The sequence below is a fragment of the Bos taurus genome, chromosome 18, assembly GCF_002263795.3.
Source record: "Bos taurus isolate L1 Dominette 01449 registration number 42190680 breed Hereford chromosome 18, ARS-UCD2.0, whole genome shotgun sequence".
Lineage (NCBI taxonomy): Eukaryota > Metazoa > Chordata > Mammalia > Artiodactyla > Bovidae > Bos > Bos taurus.
This window is the reverse complement of record NC_037345.1, coordinates 50,958,653-50,978,688: the sequence shown is the minus strand read 5'-3', so window position 1 is coordinate 50,978,688 and position 20,036 is coordinate 50,958,653. Positions and strand designations below refer to the sequence as shown.

At 55.0% G+C, this 20,036-nt stretch overlaps 3 protein-coding genes across 9 annotated transcripts in view; all 3 read left to right on the top strand.

The window, feature by feature from the left end:
• The first annotated feature begins 90 nt into the window (after nucleotides 1-90).
• PRR19 (proline rich 19) lies at nucleotides 91-3,822 on the top strand. Of its 5 annotated transcripts, none has more exons than XM_010815038.4 (4): nucleotides 91-914; nucleotides 1,006-1,036; nucleotides 2,570-3,194; nucleotides 3,281-3,822. In XM_010815038.4, exons 3-4 carry the CDS (start codon nucleotides 2,576-2,578, stop codon nucleotides 3,751-3,753), a joined length of 1,092 nt encoding a protein of 363 aa, XP_010813340.1. In that variant the 5' UTR covers nucleotides 91-914; nucleotides 1,006-1,036; nucleotides 2,570-2,575; the 3' UTR covers nucleotides 3,754-3,822. The 5 variants fall into 5 exon arrangements, with proteins under 5 accessions (XP_010813340.1, XP_010813338.1, XP_010813339.1 ...); XM_010815036.4 differs by having other exon boundaries at nucleotides 1,493-3,194; NM_001075635.1 differs by adding an exon at nucleotides 1,493-1,684 and having other exon boundaries at nucleotides 682-1,036.
• Nucleotides 3,823-5,569: 1,747 nt separating this feature from the next.
• TMEM145 (transmembrane protein 145) lies at nucleotides 5,570-15,433 on the top strand. 3 transcript variants are annotated; one of them, NM_001110441.1, is made up of 15 exons: nucleotides 5,624-5,759; nucleotides 6,643-6,717; nucleotides 6,824-6,901; nucleotides 6,980-7,066; nucleotides 7,147-7,248; nucleotides 7,349-7,433; nucleotides 7,537-7,608; nucleotides 7,727-7,795; nucleotides 8,118-8,198; nucleotides 8,284-8,362; nucleotides 8,512-8,605; nucleotides 9,320-9,492; nucleotides 11,371-11,491; nucleotides 13,946-14,152; nucleotides 14,627-15,433. In NM_001110441.1, exons 1-15 carry the CDS (start codon nucleotides 5,640-5,642, stop codon nucleotides 14,873-14,875), a joined length of 1,692 nt encoding a protein of 563 aa, NP_001103911.1. In that variant the 5' UTR covers nucleotides 5,624-5,639; the 3' UTR covers nucleotides 14,876-15,433. The 3 variants fall into 3 exon arrangements, with proteins under 3 accessions (XP_010813335.2, XP_059732640.1, NP_001103911.1); XM_010815033.3 differs by lacking the exon at nucleotides 9,320-9,492 and having other exon boundaries at nucleotides 5,570-5,759; XM_059876657.1 differs by having other exon boundaries at nucleotides 5,570-5,759; nucleotides 13,946-14,717.
• Nucleotides 15,434-15,857: 424 nt separating this feature from the next.
• The window catches only part of MEGF8 (multiple EGF like domains 8), a 40,928-nt gene continuing 36,749 nt past the window's right edge, over nucleotides 15,858-20,036 (top strand). Inside the window, exon 1 of the mRNA XM_024979098.2 lies at nucleotides 15,858-16,770. Within this exon, the coding sequence (XP_024834866.1) occupies nucleotides 16,584-16,770 (187 nt within the window). The 5' untranslated portion in view covers nucleotides 15,858-16,583. The remainder of the gene's footprint in view (nucleotides 16,771-20,036) is intronic.

Below are 20,036 nucleotides of genomic sequence, written 5' to 3'. Positions count from 1 at the left end.
GGTTGGGGTGTTATGTGTGTCACTCATTCACGTGGTGGTGGGGGAGTGGACGAGTCCATTCCTTGGATCCCTTGAGGGGGTGGCTCGTAAGCACCTGGCCAGGAAGGGACGCGCCCATTTTCTTCAGACGTAGGGGAGAGAAAAGGAGGATGGCAAAATGTGAAAATTAGCGGCTCAGCTGTAAGGCAGTGCTGGGACTTTAGTGAGCCTCTGTGCTCATGGCCCTCCCCTGCTCAAAACCACCAGTTTTTGTGACATAATAGCTAAACTATATGTTTTAGCAATAGAGACATCACTGACCCTGCAGAGAGGGTAGTAGAAGATGCAGAAAGATAAGGGAAATTAGAGATGCTGCAAGGGCCAAGTCTAGCTTGGCGCCCCTCCCGCGCAGCTCACCTTACAGATCTGTGGCCTCCGCTCCCCTCCCTAAACCTATGGCTGACCGACTTCAGTTGGTTGTGTCTGGGCTCTGAAACCTACATCCATAGCCAAGGTCATCTAAGGTCGCTGACTCCCACCTCCTGCCCCAAATTAATCTCAGACCTCAAGTCTTCCCAGATCTCCTTGTTCTGGGGGACCAGGTGGCGGGGTTCCACCCCCTAAAAATCCTGATCATGTTCCTGTAGCTCCACTCCCAAATGAGACCTTCATAGTTATTCATTCCTTCTAGGAACGTTGATGCTGAGATACAGAGATGCATTGCATTTTATTTTATTATGTTTGTTTTGCCTCAATCCACTTGCCTGGAACAGAGCCTGACTCAGAGTACCAAGTACTATCTGTGGCTGTTCACAAGTATTTGCTGAATGAGTGTTAAAGGAATAGGTCTGATTCTGACCTTCATCTAGCCATGTTGGAGGAGGCAGACTCCAGACACACAACTGAGGGAAGGATCAAGGTTGTGATTAAGAAAGGTACAGGGGACCTTTGTGGGAGGAGAAAGAGATGGACTCTGAGGGTGAAGGATTTCTTATGAGTAGTACCTAAGGCTTTTGGCTTTGTAAGATTATGAAGGTTGGACAAGCAATATTACCAGGTAATGCACAATATAGCTTATTAGGGTATGGGGAAAACCCTGGTATAGCTCGATTTGAGAGTCTGAGGGGGGAGTTCACTGGTGCACTAGTGGTTAGGACTCCAGGCTTTCACAACCCGGGCTGGGATTCTGTCCCTGGTCAGGGAACAGATCCCGCAAGCAGCGGGGTGGGGTTGGGGGGGAACTGAGGGGGACAAGTGTAGTGGGAAAGTTTAGAGGCATCCAGTCAACAAGAGCTGTTTCAAATTGGATGCTGGACGCTTATAACATACTTACAGCAGTTATAAGAAGGAGAAGATTATCAACTCCATTTTACAGATTAGGAAACTGAAGCTCTGAGCAGTTGCATACTTTGCCAAGGTCACAGAGCTCAAATGTGCCAGTCTGGGCATAGGAACCTAGGTAGTGTGGCTCTGAAGCCTAGCTCCAAATGACGACACTATATTGATTCCCTAGGGATAAATCCTGTTGACTGCGTGGGGACTGGCTGTGAATAGAGGCTGCAACGGCCCTTCTCCCCTTTGGCTTCGCCGCACCTTGCCGCTCTACAGAGAAAATCCGCCAATAGATGTCTAAACCAATCAGCACTGAGGAAGGGGGCGGGCCTAGTGGACCTAGGCCAATTGGTAGATTGAAGGTGGATAGAAGGTGCTTAGGACAAATGAAAGAGATTTCTGAAAGTGAGGCTGGGAGGGGCGGGACTATAACCGGCACCGCGGGCAGCTGGCACGTGCCTCTGGGCCTGTGACTCTCCGGAACTGGATGCCAAAGGGCGTGGGAGGGGCTCGCGCATGCGTGCGTGCGTGCGTGCGTGCGTGCAGGAGGCCTTGTGTGAGGCCCGGAAGAGCGTCAGGCGCATCGAGAGAGCTGGGGTCACGGCGGAAAAGAAGCCATTGTCCCCCACAGCCACGTGGAGTGGGCAGGGCGGGGCGGGGTTCGTTGGGGATAGGAGAAGGTGAGGTGCCCTTCCTCCGCTATACCCTCATCAACTGTACCCCCATCCCTACCTCACGTGCCTCACCCAGCCTTGAGGTCTACGCCCCTTCCATGACCAGGCCCCAGTCCCTGATAACTCTTCTGCTGCCCTTTCTGTCCTGCCGGCTTACTCTGTGTCTCCAACTTCTCTTCTCTTTGCTGCCTTTCTCTTGCTACCGTCTCTCCACTTTCTGCATTCTCCAGTACTTCCTCTCCCCCTGGATTTCTCCTCTGTCCAAAGTCCCTATCTGGTTCACCAGATCTCTCCAGTATCATGATCCCTTTCCCATCCCTCATTTTTCCCATCCCTCATCCATGATTTCCTCACATTCTCGTTCCATCTAACCCTTTATCTTCTGACAGATCTTCCCATTCAGCATGACTCCCTTGACCCCATCCTGCCCCTATGACTCTGCCTTTTCCCTCATCTTTCCCTGACCAAACCTTTTTTGATTGCTCTCTACCAATCCATTTCTCTCATTTTAAGTCTCTAAATAGTACTCCCACTTCACCCTAAATCATCTCTTCTCATATGACTATCCTGTCCTTATCTTCCAGGGCACCATGGATCCCGGGGAGCCAGCCCCCAAGCCTTTCCAGCAGCCTGAGAAGCCTGGTCGTGTCCGCCGTCGGAAGACCAGGCGGGAGCGTAACGAGGCGCTGGCGGGCAGTCGGCAGCCGCTGACCTATCAGCACCCTCCCGTGGCCAGTCGGGATCCACATATGGTATTGCGGAATTCTGTTGCCCCTACTGCTGCTAAGCTTGTGGTCATAACCCAGGGCCGCCTGAGCCGGGACCACCGGGGTCTCTTCAACCATGAGGTGAAATCTCTGGACGTGGCCCGGCTGCTTAGCAGTGAGTCTCTGGAGTTGGGCACCCCTGCACTCACCACCAAGTCCTCCCCAAGCCCAGGCAGGGGCCAACAACCATCCCTACAGTCAAGGGGCAAGGAAAACCAGGTGCCTGGAGGCTCGGGCCCAGGCCCCCCCAGTCCCCCACAGCTCCCTGACTTGGAGCAGCTGCTGGGGGAGCTGCAATGTCAGCTGATTCTGCCACGAGCCTTCCCTAGGAGAAACCTAGTTCAAGAGGCCAGGGATGCTATTGTGGGCACTTTACAGGCCTGCCATGGCTGTGTGCCTGACCTTACCCTGGTGCTCCGGGGCTGCCAGCCACACTTGCCAGGTGAGCTTACCTCCTGCCTCCTAAACTCCCTTTTTCTTTGTCTGCTCTTGTTCAGCTGTCCCTCATGCTTCTTTCCTCTGTGCCAGGGACTGATCCTGGGGCCCTTAAGAGGCAAAGAATGACACCTTCCTGGATCAACAGTCCTGAGCAGGCCCCAGGGGAGGGGAGGCAGAGGAGGCGGCAGGGAACAAAGGAGCTCACCTTTGCTGTGCCTCCCACCTCCAGCACTCCTACTGTGCACCAAGTGAGCCTGGCACCACCGAAAGGTCCCTGGCCACCCCCATTATCCTCGTTGCCTTCGCCATCTGGGGCAGCCTGGGGCCCCCCAACAGCCTTTGATCTACTGAAAAGCATCTGGCTGGTAGCCACACCGCCTCCTCCCCGGCCTTGGGGGATTGGCCCACCACAACTCCTGCCCCAGCCACCATCACCCTTGTTGCCCCGAAGCTCTGCCTTGGACTGGAGCCCCAGCCCCCCAGCACCGCTGCCCAGCCTCTCCTGGATGGTGGCTCAGAGCAGCCCAGAGGCCTGGTCCTTTCCACCCATGAGACTGTACTGAGCAGGCTGAGGCTGGGTTGGGGGCAGGAATCTCCAACTCTGATCACCTCAATAAAGTGTCTTCTTCACAGTCGTCTTGATTTTTAGTGAGTGGCTGGCTCAGGACAGCAGCTTTCCCTAGCTTTGAGTTCTGGGTCCAAAGTGGAAGGAAAGGTACTGTCATTTGTCACCGTCCTCGGCCCAGAGACCTCCAGTCAGTCTTAACAGATCCACCCATTAAGGCCAACTTTGTGCTTGACTCTGGTGATGCTGGGGCTCCAGAGTGAATGAGACTGAGGCTGTGCCTCCAGGGGACTCCCAGTACAGTGGTGAACACAGTTTCAGCCCTTGTGGCATCTGAAAGAGAAGTCCAGGGGCTGGGGAGTCCAAGGAGGGAGTGATGACTCTACTCTGCTGACGAGGAGTTGACAAAAGACCCTTGTATTTTTCAAGTTCGGTAAAAATTTGCTAGTAGAGGAGAAACAGAACATTCCAGGCAATCTAGAAATGCTCCTCTATGGACCAGCACGTGTAAGGCCCATTCTGCCTGTATCCCTAGACCATGCTGGGACTTAGCATGAGTCACATCTGGGCTCTGCGTATGAGAGGCTTCTGGTCTGGTGGGCAGAAGAACAGTGTGTGGGCAGGATCAGGGCAGGAATGACAGATGAAGCCTGGGTATAGTGGCAGACTTTTTTCTTTGGTCTACAATATATTTAACATTTTTGAATCAATTATCTACTGTTACAAATCAGCTTTTTAAAAAAATTTTTTTCTGGCTTCTCTCTCAAAAAAAAAAAAAAAAAAAAACCCAGAATGAAAGCAGAGAAACTGGCATATCAGACTTACTCTCCTTCCTGTCAAAAACTGGCTGAAGCTAAGTTGCAGAGGCTCCTTTTTTGTGGGGTCAACACTCTGCATTTCACCCGCTTATGTTCCCTGCTTGGCCTCTTGACTTGGAAATTTTTTTAAAATGGTATTTTGAGGAGCAGCAAATTTTCTTCAGTGGAGGGGGAGGGATGAAGCTAAACATGTGTTGGAATCTGATTGGGAAAATGAAGCGGAGGGGCTTGGACTGTACTCTGTAAAGCTTTTCCAGGGCTCCCCATTGCCCACAGGGAAACCGTAAAGTCAGTGCCAGGGTGTAGGGGACTGGCTGGGAGATCACACAGGTGTGACTCAGTTGAGGTCTTTTAGGAAGCTTATGGCAATGCTGGGATTTGAACCCAAGCAATTGATTTCAGAGTCTGCTTGTGGGTTTCTTGTAACACCACCCCCTCTGCCTCATGGCAACTGATTTTCACACCCTGGTAAGCAGTGACAGGACAGGGTCAGGCTGTAGCGGTTGTGGCTGAGGGCTCTTTACCACCTCGGAGTTGTGTGACCCAGAACTGGTGGTTTACCCACTCTGCCTCTGTGTTTCTGTAGGAACTTCACAGGGTGCATGGGATGTGGAGTGGCCACAGCTGGTGTTGGCTGTCATGGGGGCGGGGATGGGTAATCAAAGAGCTATTTGGGAGCTAAACTGAGGGGAGGTCAGAACAGAGCTGGGGCCTGGGGGTTGTGGGTCATCCTGAGATGGCAGCCTGGAGGAGGATGCTCGACTTGGGGGAGTGCATTGGAGTTCATTTTAGGACACCAGGAGCCTGAGGTATCAAGGAGACTACCCAAGGGGAGTACTGGGGCTGGAGAGGTGTGGTGCGGATGGGAAAGGGGCGGACCTTCCCACGGCGGTTAGATAGGGGCCAGGCTGGGTCATCCCGGAGGAGAAGGCAGGGAGCGCGGTGCCCAGCGGCCCCTTTAATCGGGGCCGCGCGCCAGCCGGCCCGCGCGCTCTCGCCACCGTCGCCGGGCCGGAGTGGGAGCCGGAGCGGAACCCGGGCCGGGGCCGGGGCCGGAGCGGGTGGAATGGAGCCCCCGCGCGCGCCCGCTCTGCGCCGCCTGCTGCCGCCGCTGCTGCTCCTAATGCTGCCGCTGCCCCCCCGCGCCCGGGCTAAGTACGTGCGGGGCAACCTCAGCTCCAAGGAGGTGAGCGCGCCCGGCCCTCCCCTGCCACCCGCCGGGCCCCCGAGGGACCAGAGGGAGAGAAGGGGGAAGGTGCCGCCCCGCCCCCTGCCGCCTCTCCCGGAAGGTCCCTGAGAGCCTGGGGGCTTGGGGCCAGGGGCGATGAGGGACTGGGTCTGGGTTGAGGCTGAGGCGGCCCCGAGGGTAGAGAGGAGCCTCGGGGATTGTAGGAGGGACATTGAGGTCAGAGTTGGGCGAGGAGCGGGGCGGGGTTGGGAGAGTCAGAGTTTGGGGTGGGGGTGGGGGACGCCGAGGTGGTGCTGAAGGGACAGCACTTTTCACTGCAAGAGAGCCTGAGTTCACTCTCCTGCTCAGGACCCAGAGGGGGCTATTTGGAATACTCCCCAGCATCTGATGGGTTCTGGGACCTGTGTGTGTGTGTGTGTGTGTGTGTGTGTGTGTGTGTGTGTGTCTGTGACAAAAGATGTCCTGTGTGTGTGTGTGTCTGTGACAAAAGATGTCCAGTGTGTTTGTGTGTGTGTGTCTGTGACAAAAGATGTCCAGTGTGTGTGTGTGTCTGTGACAAAAGATGTCCAGTGTGTGTGTGTGTGTCTGTGACAAAAGATGTCCAGGATGGGGATCTGGCCCTCCAGGCTTTCTCTGGCACCTGAGAAATGGGAGAAGTGTTTGAAAGGAGGGGAAGAAACTTGGGGGACATCCGAAGCAGGAATCCTGGAACCAAGGTGAAAGGATAACAGAAGAATTTTGGAGGTGACCTGGTCCCCTTTATGTTTCTTAGGAAACCAGGAACTCCAGGGTAGGGAGGAAAAGTTGAGGGGGGGGACTATGGAGTCAAGGAGAGTTCTCAAGGGGCTCAGAAGAAAGTCTGAGTGGGCCCCTTTTCCAGGACTGGGTGTTCCTGACGAGATTTTGCTTCCTCTCGGATTATGGCCGACTAGACTTCCGTTTCCGATACCCTGAGGTGAGCCTTCCCCAATCACTCACCATGCTGAGGCTGGACACCCCCTTGGCCTCCCAAGGCAAGGGCTACCCCAGCTCTCCAACTCCCCACATCTCTGGGTCTGCAGGCCAAGTGCTGTCAGAACATCCTCCTCTATTTCGATGACCCATCCCAGTGGCCAGCCGTGTACAAGGCAGGGGACAAGGTGAAGTCTGTGAGGAAGGTGGTGGGGGGACAAGGTTGAAGCTCGCCAAGGAGTGACCACATCCCTGTCCTTGCCTAGGACTGCCTGGCTAAGGAGTCAGTGATCAGGCCAGAGAACAACCAGGTCATCAACCTCACTACCCAGTATGCCTGGTCAGGCTGTCAGGTATGGGCCTGGCCTGGGGGAATGGGCAGGTGCTGAAAGCCCAGGTCCAGGCAGGCTTCAGCCTTTGCGCTCCTCCCCAGGTGGTGTCAGAGGAGGGAACTCGCTACCTGAGCTGCTCCAGTGGCCGCAGCTTCCGCTCCGTGCGTGAAAGGTGGTGGTACATCGCGCTCAGCAAGTGTGGTGTAAGTGACCGGGGCCTTCTCCTCCTTGCCTTCTTGCCAACCCCTTCCCTGCCCAGGGCTACCCCTGCCCCCCTTCCTTAGGCCACCACACTCCCCACAGGGAGATGGGCTGCAGCTGGAGTATGAGATGGTCCTCACCAACGGCAAGTCCTTCTGGACGCGGCATTTCTCTGCTGATGAATTTGGTGAGCACCTGGGGACCCAGCATCTCAGTGGGAACCTAGAACTGGGAGCCTGTTGAGGGAAGACCCCTCCTGACTGCAGGGTTTCCTTCTGCCAAATTGGCAGGGATCCTGGAGACCGATGTGACTTTCCTCCTCATCTTCATCCTCATCTTCCTCCTCTCCTGTTACTTTGGATGTGAGTCCAGCCCATGGCAGGGGCGGAGCGAGAGGGGAGAGGGAAGATGGGGGAGGGGGGACAAGGTTGGAGGGCAGCCAATCTGTCTGTGTACAGCCTTCCCTTATCCTCCTCCTAGATTTGCTGAAAGGTCGTCAGTTGCTTCACACGACTTATAAAATGTTCATGGCTGCAGCAGGAATGGAGGGTGAGGTTTAGAGTATCTTAACTTTTGAGTTCTATGAGAGGAGGAGCTTAGGGCTCAGATACTTAGGCCTAAGAAAGGAAGGGCTGGGGGCCTGGATTCTTAGGTCTGAGGGAGGGGGGCTGGGGATCTGGACTCCTGGGTCTGAGGGAGGAGGGGCTGGGGGTCTGGACTTCAGAGCATCCCAGGAAGTCGGCAGGAGTAGAGTCTAAATCCTGATAGGGATGAACGAAGGGCTCTGGTCATCTGGATCACAGTGCTAGGGAAGAGTGATGCTCTAAAGCCGGTGTCTGTCCTTTCCTCTCACTGCCTGTCCTCCCCTCAGTCCTGAGCCTCCTATTTTTCTGCATCTACTGGGGCCAGTATGCCACGGATGGCATTGGCAACGAGAGTCTGAAGATCCTGGGTGAGAAAGAAGTGGGCCCGGGAGGGTGTGGGGCTCCTCCCCCGGCGGAGCCCGCGTCTGAGCTGCCCTCTCCTCCTTCTACCAGCCAAGCTGCTCTTCTCCTCCAGCTTCCTCATCTTCCTGCTGATGCTGATCCTTCTGGGGAAGGGATTCACGGTGACACGGTGCCCATGCTGGGGCGGGAGGGAGCACAGCAGGGATAGGGTGGCTGGGCAGGGGGGCAGGGCAGAGATTGGGTTGGGGGAGGGGGTGGCCACCCCCTCCTCTCTGACGGCCCCCACCCCTGCTGTCTCCCCTCACGGCCTGTCGCCAGGGGCCGCATCAGCCACTCAGGCTCGGTGAAGTTGTCTGTCTACATGACCCTGTACACCCTCACACACGTGGCGCTGCTCATCTATGAGGCCGAGGTGAGTCCCCCTAAAAGCTCAGGCTTTGCTCCGTCCTCCCTACCCGCAAAGCTTTTAGTGGCCTCTTCCACCTGTCTGCTAGTGTTCTTCCTGGCTCTCCCACTCGGTGGTTTTCCGCCTTTCCATCTGTCTCCCTAAGTGCATTCCCGTCTCTCTACGTGGCTCTCCTCCTTCTGTCTCTCGCTGTCTGTCACATTTCATGCTCAGTGTCGTGACTAAGTTCAGGAGTCACACAGACCTGGAGTCCACTCTGGCTCTCCCATTTCCCAGCTGGTTGACCTTGACTGATGCCCACCCCACCCCCAAATCTGCTTCTTCTTTTGTAAAATGAGGAGGGTTTTACCTACCCCAGGGGACTTCTCTAAGGCTTTATATATCACCTTGACTTTGGCCGAAAGGCTTCCTGCTTAGCCTCAGTTTCCCCCTTCTGTAAAATGGGGTGAAAATAAGACCTGCTTTATCAACTCGGTGCAAACAGAAAAACTTACACTTGGTGGTGTTCAGCTCTGTGCTGGGCCATGGTAGCAGGGATAGTTTCTATCTTTTTACTCTCTCTCTGTGTCTATCCTTTCATCTCCATCTCTCATTCTCCTACTGCTTCTGTCTTGATCAAGTACCTCTGAGCCCTTTGAGGGTATTTGAGGGTGGGGTCTGGGGTCCCTGTGAGGAGGGCCAAAGGCCAGGGCTGTGACTGACCCTCTCCCTTGGGTCCAGTTCTTTGACCCGGGCCAGGTCCTGTACACCTATGAGTCGCCAGCGGGCTACGGGCTCATTGGGCTGCAGGTGGCGGCCTACGTGTGGTTCTCCTATGCTGTGCTCGTCTCCTTGCGCCACTTCCCGGAGAAGCAGCCCTTTTACGTGCCCTTCTTTGCTGCCTACACCCTCTGGTGAGATGTGCTGGGCCCCCAACCTGTCCATGCCTTCCCCGGCTCCCCAGAAATGGCTGTCTTCAACTCAGACCCTCTTCTGGGAGGCAGATGGACTTTAAGTTAGGCAGCTGTCACCAGAGTCTGCCACTTACTCACTGTGTAACCTGGAAACGATTCCTTTCCCAAAGTGAAAAAAACTATAAAAGCCTCAGGTTGCCTACCCAGAAAGAGGGATTGTCCAGAGTATCTCCTGCAAATGGGTGTCTTGAGAGTTGTATAGGGCAACAGATAAGGGCTTTGAGTGTGGCACATAGTAAATGTCCAACAAAAAGTAGTTGTGATTCTTTTCATTAACATAGCATAGCAGTAAAGTTCAGAGAAGGCAATGGCACCCCACTCCAGTACTCTTGCCTGGAAAATCCCATGGTTGGAGGAGCCTGGTAGGCTGCAGTCCATGGGGTCACTAAGAGTCGGACACGACTGAGCGGCTTCACTTTCACTTTCACTTTCATGCATTGGAGAAGGAAATGGCAACCCACTCCAGTGTTCTTGCCTGGAGAATCCCAGGGATGGCGGAGCCTGGTGGGCTGCTGTCTATGGGGTCGCACAGAGTCGGACACAACTGAAGTGACTTAGCAGCAGCAGCAGCAGCAAAGTTATGGGCTTCCCAGGTGGTGCAAGTGGTAAAGAGCTCGCCTGCCAATGCAGGAGATGTAAGAGACATGGGTTTGATCCCTGGGTGGGGAAGATTCCCCTGGAGGAGGAAATGGCAACCCACTCCAGTATTCTTGCCTGGAGAATCCCATGGACAAAAGAGCCTGGTGGGCTACACAGTCCAGAAGGTTGCAGAGTCGGACACGACTGAAACAACTTAGCACACACACACAGCAGTAAAGTAGGTGGATTCTTTTAAATGATTTACTTTCTCATATATGCATTTTAAATATTTATTTACTTATATATTTGGTTGCGCTGGGTCTTAGTTGAGGCATGTGGGATCATTAGTTGCAGCATGTGAACTCTTAATTGCAGCACGTGGGACCTAGTTTCCTGACTGGGGGTCAAACTCAGGATTGGGAGTGTGGAGTCTTAGCCACCGGACCACCAGGGAAGTCCCAAGTAGGTGGATTCTAAGCCAGATTACCTGGATTTAGATCCCAGTTCTAAAGCTTGTGGGGGTTCCCTGGTGGCTCAGATAGTAAAGAATCTGCCTGCAATGCAGCAGGAGATCTGGGTTTGATCCCTGGTTTGGGAAGATTCCCCTGGAGAAGGGAATGGAAACCCATTCCAATATTATTATTATTTTTTTTTTCCACTCCAGTATTCTTGCCTGGCAGGCTACAGTCCATGGGGTTGCAAAGAGTTGGACATGACTGAGTGACTAACACTTTTACTTCACTTTCTAAAGCTTGTAAATTGTGTGACATTACACACATCAATTAAATTCTCTCTGCCTCAGTTTCCACACCTGTTTAATAGGGATGGAAATTGTACCTGCCTCATAGAGTCACTGTGAGAGTTACATGAGTGTGTATTCATGAAATGCTTAGTAACAGGTCTGGCATGCAGCAATTCCTTAATTATTATTATCATATGTTAATTCAGTCATCAAACATCTTTGATTTCCTATCAGGTGCCAGAATTTGGGGTGGGGTTAGAACTGAGTTAAATTCAACCTACTGCTTGCCCACCCCCCTCACCACATTTCCCAGGCCAGTGGGATTCCTGTCTCCTTTTAACATCTGGCTCTGAAGGTCACACTGGCTTCCCTCCAATTTGGGACCCACTTGGGGCGTGTGTGTGTGTGTGTGTGTGTGCATAGCAGGGGATTTGGGGCCATGGGGTGGGGTGGAAGGCAGGGATGGTGTCTCTACAGACCCACTGCCTCCCCTTCAGGTTCTTTGCAGTTCCGGTCATGGCCCTGATCGCCAACTTCGGGATCCCCAAGTGGGCCCGGGAGAAGATTGTCAATGGAATCCAGTTGGGGATCCATCTATATGCCCACGGCGTGTTCCTGGTGAGGCTGGGCATCCAGGGTGGGAGGCAGTGGGAAACCAGTGGGTGGAGGATGCATGAGGCCATCCACCCCTGAGCTGCCTGAATTTCTGTTCTGAGTGCTTGATCCATTTCCTTCAATTCATCCTTTAGGCATTCAACACATGCTTATTGAGAGCCTGCTGGGTCTTTGCAGGCTGTTCCACTGTATCCCCCAGAGTCCACCCTCTTCTATTCCTCTCTCCTACTTTTGTGTCCTGGGCTCTTCCCCCAGCCCTACTCTCTTTCTTTGCCCCCATCCCCATTTCCATCCTGACCCTGGGTCCCCGGACTCTCACTTTCCCCTTCTGTATCTCCACAGCCTTCCCTAAGCCCCTTGGTCTCTACTCTCCCGCTACCCTTCACATTCTCCCATCTCTGCCACTCCATCACAGGACGAAGCCACTGGGGTGGGTCAGGCTGGGGCTCCAGGGGGCCTAGATCTGAATGGCAGCAGGGGTTACTAACACCAACTCTCTTCTTTGCTCTGGTTTACATCCTATCTGGCTTTCTGGGAGACAGTCCAGTCCTTCTGTTCATTCATTCTTCCATCCATCCATCAACCATTCAGTGGGCACCTTTCTCAAACCACCCTGTTTCATGCTGGGAACACCCATATGCCTTTATTTCTGCTGTATTGTTTACTTGGCAGAGCAGCCCCAGGGCAAACAGAGAGGGGAAGCTAACGCCCAGAGAGGGGAAGTGACCTGCCAGGCTCCGTGGCCATTGGTGGGGGTGGTGGGGTTCTAAGATCTGGCATAAGTGGGAACCAGACAGGAAAATAGGCATTGCTGAGGGTCCCAGCTCCTGACTTGATGGGTCCACCATGTATTCTTTGTTGGGAATATACTCAGCCACTGAGAGAGGGGGCCAGGTTCCCCATGTTCTACCCTGGAACCCGACTTAGGTACAGACTCACTTTCCTGGGATGATTCCTCCTGAGGCTCTGCAGGAAGTCACAGAGGGACAGAGAGAGGCGAAATGCTAAGAACCCACCATGTGCCAGGGCTTCCCAGGTGGTGCTAGCAGTAAAGAACCTGCCTGCCAATGCAGGAGATCTAAGAGATGCAGGTTTGATCCCTGGGTTGGGAAGATCCCCTGGGGGTGGGCATGGCAACCCACTCTAGTACTCTTGCCTGGAGAATCCCATGGATAGAGACTGGCAGGCTGCAGTTCATAGAGTCGCACAGAGTCAGACACAATTTAGCACACATGCACACACCATGTACCAGAGTCTGCACCAGCGGTTTTCATTTCCACCCTCTTTTCATCTCCACGTAGGCACTGCAACTCCTTTTGTGCAGTGAGGCTCTGGGAGTGTAAGCAGCATGCCGCAGGTCCTATACTCAGTGAACTGTGGGGCCAGGAGGTGGGGTGCAGGCTCAGAACACAGTAACCTTTCTACTATACTTCACCTTCGCCCAGGTTCCTTCCTAAAAACACTCACATTGGCTCAGAACAGCTCCACCACCAGCAGGCATTCCATCGCTCTGGTTTCAGCTCCTTGTTCACTTATTCAGCAACAACCTTGGAGGGACTGAGCTGGGCTCCTATGTGCAGTGCTAGGGTCACCCCAGTCCCTGCCCTTGTGGCCTCCCAGCTAATCCAGAGACATGTCTACATTCAACCATTATTTATTGAGAGCTTATATGTGTCAGGCACTGTTCTAGAAGATGTTGGGGATTCAGCAGGGAAAAGAACCATCAAGTACCTGCCATCAAGGAGCTAACTTTCTAGAGTCTGTCAGTTGCTCTCCAATTGAATTTTCTGTTTATGAAAATATTTTACCATCTGTGCTGTCCCATACAATAGCTACTAACCCCATGTGGCTACTGAACACTTAAATGTGGCCAGTGTGACTGAGAAATTAAAGTTTTAGTTTAATTTTGGTTATTTTAAATTTAAATAGCCACAGATAGCTAGTAACTATTGTACTAGATGGGCTTCCCAGGCGGTGCTAGTGGTAAAGAACTTGCCTGCCAATGCAGGAGACCTAAGAGATCCAGGTTCAGTCTCTGAGTGGGGAAGATCCCCTGGAGGAGGGCACAGCAACCCACTCCAGTAGTCTTGCCTGGAGAATCCCATGGACAGAGGAGCCTGGCAGGCTACAGTCCATGGAGTTGAAGAGAGTTGGACACGACTGAAGCGACTTAGTACACCCACATCCTACTAGATATCATAGGATGCTGCAGCTTAACCATTCAGTGATAACTGGGAGCTCAGGGCTTTGACTGAGAAAGCGCCTGCAGAGTAGTGACGGACTGAAAGTTAGAGCTCAGGACTTTGTGAGAGCCCAGAGGAGGTGCCACATCCAGTTCAAGGGTTTCAGAGAAGCGGGGGTATCGAGTGAACAGGAGAATCCTTAGGGCTCCTGTTTATGAAGGCAGCCTGAGGCCTGGACAGCCCTTCTCCAACCTGCGCCTGCCTTTCACCCCAGATCATGACACGCCCTTCGGCGGCCAACAAGAACTTCCCATACCACGTGCGCACGTCGCAGATCGCCTCGGCCGGAGCCCCAGGCCCCGGAGGCAGCCAGTCCGCAGACAAGGCCTTCCCGCAGCACGTCTATGGGAACGTGACGTTCATCAGCGACTCGGTGCCCAACTTCACGGAGCTCTTCTCCATACCCCCGCCCGCCTCCTGCGTAAGCCCCGCGCCCCCGGCGCCCGAGGAGCTGCTGGCGCCGCCCCTGGAGTACCTGACCCCGCTCCCGGCCCCTCCACCGCCCTCCACGCCCAGGCGCCTGAGCCCACCCCCTGCCTTTCGCAACCCCCGCGCCCCCACGCCGCGCCGCGACCGACCCCCGGCGCCCGCGCCCACCTTGCCAGACTGGGTCCTGGCGCTGTTGCGTACGCCCCCTCAGACACCCCGCGCGGTGCCCCCGCCGCCGCTGGCCTTCCGCGGTTCTCCCCCACCTCCCCGGCCACCGCCGGAGTTCGCCCGGCGCACCCCGACGCCCCCGCTTGAGTACCTGGCCCCACTGCCCAGGCGCCCCTGACTGACCCCTGAGCCCACACCTCGGGAGGGGGGATCATCGCGGGGAGGGGGATGGGCCTTCGGGGCTGCATCTGCCCCTCCGTGGGTCCAGGACGGCATCTGATCCTGACCCCCCTCCCAGGCCGGGAAGCAGGTGGAGGAGACAGCGGTGGCGGCGGCGGTGGCCCCGAGGGGCCGCGTGGTGACCATGGCCGAGCCGGGCGCGGCCTCCCCGCCCCCTTCCTCTCGGTTCCCCAAGGCGGCCGACCCAAGCTGGGATGGCCCGACGCCGCCCTACCAGCCGCTCGTGCCCCAGACAGCGGCGCCGCACACCGGCTTCACCGAGTACTTCAGCATGCACACGGCCGGGGGCACCGCACCCCCGGTCTGAGCACCCCTGCCCCATGGGCCGCGCGCCGGGCCCCGGCCGGGCTCCAGATCCCCTCTCTAACCCGGCCCCAGGGCTCTGCCATTCCCGGCCTTGCCAAACCTCCCCACCCCTCGTGCCCAGGTAGGGGTGCGTAGTGTCCCGCTCCCTCCCAGTCCCCCTTTGACTTTTGTGCCAAACGGTCCCGCGGGAGCCGCTCTCCCCGTCCCCTCCCTCAGCCCCTGCCCCGAGCGGCACCGGATTCTGGGCTCCCGCTGTTCCGTGACCTCCGGCCCCCTGGCCCCCTCCGAGACCTCTGACCCCGCCGGACCCGGAACACCAGTGACGATCGCCGGGACCCTGCCTGAGGCTCTCCAGGAATCCGCGACCCCGAGCCACTGCTCCCAGGACAGATATTGTGAAGCTACTCTCGACTCTGAAACCTTCCCCTGGATCTCTGTGACCTCGGACCCGTACTCTGCCCACCCTATCTCCATCCCGGAGGCCCTCCCTCAGGTCCTTGGCAGAAAGACTTTTCCCCCTTCTTGCCAAAATAAAGATTCGTTGAGTTTTTATCTTTAAGATGGACTCTTTTACATCTTGATAGTGCTCAGAGACTGGGCTGAACACGAACCGTTCCAGGCTCGGGACCTCAGTTTGCCCAACTGTGAAATGGCATCTTGTGAGGGACCTGCATAACCTGACCTTTTGTTGACCCATAATCGGAGAGCCCTGAAGGTATGAATCATCATCTAGCAGAGTCCTCTTACTGTACAGCTTTATTTTTACCATCTCTGCCCCAGTTATAGGTAGAAGCGCCCTCCAGTGGCCGATGCTTTGTTCAGCCACCTGCACCAGGAGTTCGGATTAAGATTTGAGCACCGCGCATGTGTAATTCTCACTTCACCGGCCGAGGCGGTCACTGCTGCGCCTGCGTCTAGGAACAAATGGGCGGGGAAGTTTCCGGAAGTCTCCCTTTGTGGAGGGGTGGGGTTGGGTGCTCTGCAGTCCTCCCAGGGCCGCTCTGACCTGCGTCTCTGCAACTTCTCGCCTCCTCTTTATTTTTTATCCCACAGCGGCTGCTAGGCCCCCTCCCTCTCGTCCTCCCCGCGTTCTTCCCGTGGCCGCTCTCGCCCGAGTGTCCCCTCGTCTCTCTGATCTGGCTCATCCGGCTCGGACGGGAGTCGCGGGTGGGTGAGCAAGCGAGTTCGTCTATGGGGTCCAGGCCTGAGCCCCTGAAGACTGACTCTGCCCCGGGGCAGCCGCTCGCGCCCCGCCCCTGGCTGGAGGGTTCTCTCCCGGAGGACCCTCCGGTCCAGGACGTGCCCGCATCCTTGATGTAGGCCCCCGCCGAACTGTACACCTCTTCGCCCACTGGGGACCCGAGTGGTCTATAAGGTCCGTTTCGGCCTGCAGCGGCCCGCGACTGTAACTGCTGGACATCGTTTATGGGGTCAGCTAGCCTATGGGGGCCCATGTCTACAAGAGACTCCCATGGCCCCTAAGGGTCTGCCCCGACCATAACGACCCCCATTACAGGGTTTTCCATGGGTCTGTAGGGCCCACCCCTCCATCTCCAGAGCCCGGCGACAACGGCTGTCTCAGCGGCTCCTGGACCCCGCTGGTCTACAAGGCCATGTCCCATCCATAGAGGTCGCATTTGCAGGGCTTCAAACGGGGTGGAAGGCCCTCTCCGGGGCTTTACGACCCCTCAGTACGGGAGGAGGCGGCGATGGCCCTGGGTCGGGCTCTGGCTGTGGCGCTGGCTGTATCATTGGCCGTGCTGGGGCCACTGTCTCCTGGAGCCCAGGCAGGGGACTGCAAGGGGCAGCGGCAAGTGCTGCGGGAGGCTCCAGGCTTCGTGACAGATGGTGCGGGCAACTACAGCGTCAATGGCAATTGCGAATGGCTCATCGAGGGTGAGTGGGGCCGCGTGGGTCACACACCCGCTGGTGCGCTAATTCATTCATTTGTGCCCTCATTCATCCACTGACCACGAACGGGTCCAGGCCCTTTGCTCTAAAATGCAGCCAACCTGGGCCCTGCCTTGGAAGGCCTTGAAGTCTGGTCGGGGAGTTGCAACCAGCCTCAGATGGACAATTACAAGCCACAGCATCAGTGTGGGCTGTTCAGAGTAATCCTTAGATACTTAGGGACTACTCTGGCAGTCCAGCAATGAAGACTCAGTGCTTCAACTGCAGGGCAGGGGACCTGAGTTCCATCTCTAGTGGTGACTAGGATCCTGCATGCCGCTGGATGTGACCAAAAAAGTAAAAATAAATTAAAAAAAATTTTTTTTAATCTTCATTTAAAAAGAAGTTGTTGGAAACTCAGGCTTTGAGCCCAGCCACCTGGCTTCAAATTTGCGTTCCGCTTCTTCCTAGCTTTGTGAATTTAGGCAGGTGGCTTCCTTTCTCTAAGATTTGGCTTTCCCTCCCTGCACGTGGTGATAGTAATAGTACTCACCTCCTGGGGCTATTGCAATTAAATGAGAGCAGGTACTTACTGTGCCTGGTACATAATAAATATCCAATAAATGGTCTTAGGATTATTAGTGTTGTTCTTTTTAAAGTACTTCAACAAAAGCATTTTTTCAGTCATTCATGTACCAGGCATTGTCTTTGCCACTGGGATTCAGCAGAGAGACCCACAAGCCTCAGCAATCCGTGATGACTTGGGGCTTGGAATCTAGTGGCGGAGACAAACATGTTAATAGTTCAACCCGGAGTGGTCGGGGCTCTGATGGGGAACCCCACGGACCTGGGGGTGCCCAGAGGAGGTGGCTGATCCTGTGGGGTGAGTGAGAGCAGAGAAGGCTTCCTGGAGGAGGAGATGTCTGAGCTGAGGACTAAAGACCTATGGGAATCAGCCAGGAGGAGGAGAAAAGCATTCCAGGAAGAGGAAATAGCCTGTGCAAAGGCCCCATCTTTACTCTTCTGGGCTCCCAGTCTAGTGGGGGAAACAAACCCACCCCTAGGGAGTGATAACCTCAGAGATGGCATCTGATTTAGCCTGGGCTATGCCTGAGACCAGAGGTGAATGTAGGAGAGAGCAAAACGGCATTCCAGGTAAGGAGAATAGCCCACGCAAAGGCCCGGAAATACGAGTGTATGATGCTTTTGTGTGTGTGTTGCTCAGTCATGTCCTACTCTTTGCGACCCCATGGGCTGTAGCCCGCCAGGCTCCTCTGTCCGTGGAATTCTCCAGGCAGGACTACTGCAGTGGGTAGCTGTTCCCTTCTCCAGGGGAATCTTCCCAACCCAGGGATTGAACCCAGGTCTCCTGCATTGCAGGCAGATTATTTAAGATATCTGTGTGTTAGGACAGAATCCAAGGAGACAGTGAGCCAGAGGCTGGAGGGTTGGGAGGAACCGGAAGGTTTAGGATGTGGTGATTTTGAGCTGTGCCCTGAGGACAATAAGGAGGTGAAGCAGCAATCTAAGGCAGTGGCTAGAGAAGTCCAGGAAGGCCTCCCTTGGCAGCAAATGAGGAGCTGGCCTCCAGGGAGAGGTGGGAGTCCCCCAGAGGAGATCCTGGGCAAAGACCAGAGGTGTGACAGGGCTGGGGTCATGCCAGACCTCCTTTTGCAGGCTTTGGAGCTTGGTCTTTATTTGGGGACACGAGGCATCCATGGAAGGTTTTTGAACAGGGAAAGTCATGACTCAGTTTATGGTTTAGAAGGTCTCTATGGCTGTTGTGTGGGCTATGGGTGAAGCGCGTTTCTTGGGGTTGAGTGTGTCTGTCCCCAGTGTGGGGGCCATCCTCATCTAGGGGTTGAGAAGAGAGTGGGAAGTTTGTGTATGCACTGGGGATGTAAATTATTCTCTGGCCTTGAAGAGCTCCAGCCTGGTTGGGGATGGTAAGGCTAGACACAGACGTTCATCCTCCAGTGTGCTCAGGGCTGAGACGGAAGGAGGTGCCTGGTTGGGTAGACGGGCCTAGAGGAGTGAAAAGACTCTGCTGGGAGTCACAGAGGGGCAGCCACTGAGCAGGGTTCTGAAACATGCACTGGAGTGTTGTTCAATCGCTAAGTCTGGTCTGACTCTCCGCAACCCCATGGACTGCAGCAGGCCAGGCTTCCCTGTCCATCACTGTCTCCTGGCGTTTGCTCAGACTCATGTCCATTGAGTCCGTGGGTGCCATCCAACCATCTCATCCTCTGTCACCCCTGTCTCCTCCTGCCCTGAAGCTTTCCCAGCATCAGGGTCTTTTTCAGTGAGTCAGCTCTTCGGACTTGGTGGCCAAAGTATTGGAGCTTCCACTTCAGCATCAGTCCTTCCAATGAATATTCAGGGTTAGGAGTATACCAGGTGAAAAAAGCAAACAGCCCCATGAAGACAAAAGAAGGGCTGGTGGGGCTTTGCTCATGGTCCAGCGGTTAAGTCTTTACTGCAGGGCACATGGGTTCGATCCCTAGTTGGAGAACTAAGATCCCATGTGCCGCCAGCAAAATAAAAGAGAGGACTGGTGGGTCTCAGAGCCATGTCTCAGCTCATCTGATCTGGCCAAACTGTTGGCTGGGAAGAGCAAAGGGGGCCAGAAACAGGGGCGGAAAGGCCCTAAATGTCACAATGAGCAGCTTGACTTTTCTCTGGGAATTGATGGGGGGCCAGAGGGGGATTTTGAGCAGGAGTGAGGTGTCACTGTCAGGCTGGGTGAGGGGCAAACTGGAGACTTGGTGTTCTTGTCTTGTGGGAAAGGATGAGTTCTGAATTGGGGTAGGAACTAAGTGGGTGGAGAGGCATGGAGAATGCTGAGAGACGTGTGACATTTCACCCCTGAGACCTGGGGAGCGGTTGGCTGGATGTTGGGGTCAGGAGGAGTCTGGGAGACTTCTGGATCCCTCCTTGAGGCCCTATGCTTCCCAGTGTCTATCACCTCTAAGAACCAACATGTTCCCCCATCTATTAAAAAGGAAACAAATGATACACTTACTTTTTTTTTTTTTTACCATGTTCACACATTGTTGGGCCCGCTCCTCGTAAGGATTCATAACATCCTTATGAATAAGAGGCATTAAGCCTTTGAAAAGCAGGGGCATTTGGGCTCAGATCTCTGTCCAGCATAGTCTAGGGATTAGGCCTCTGTTGGATGGAAACAGAAGGACTTGGACTCAGGGAGGGACTTCAGGAAGGCAGATGGTGAGCCGGCGTCCCCCGGCAGACACTTGACAAAGATGTATTTG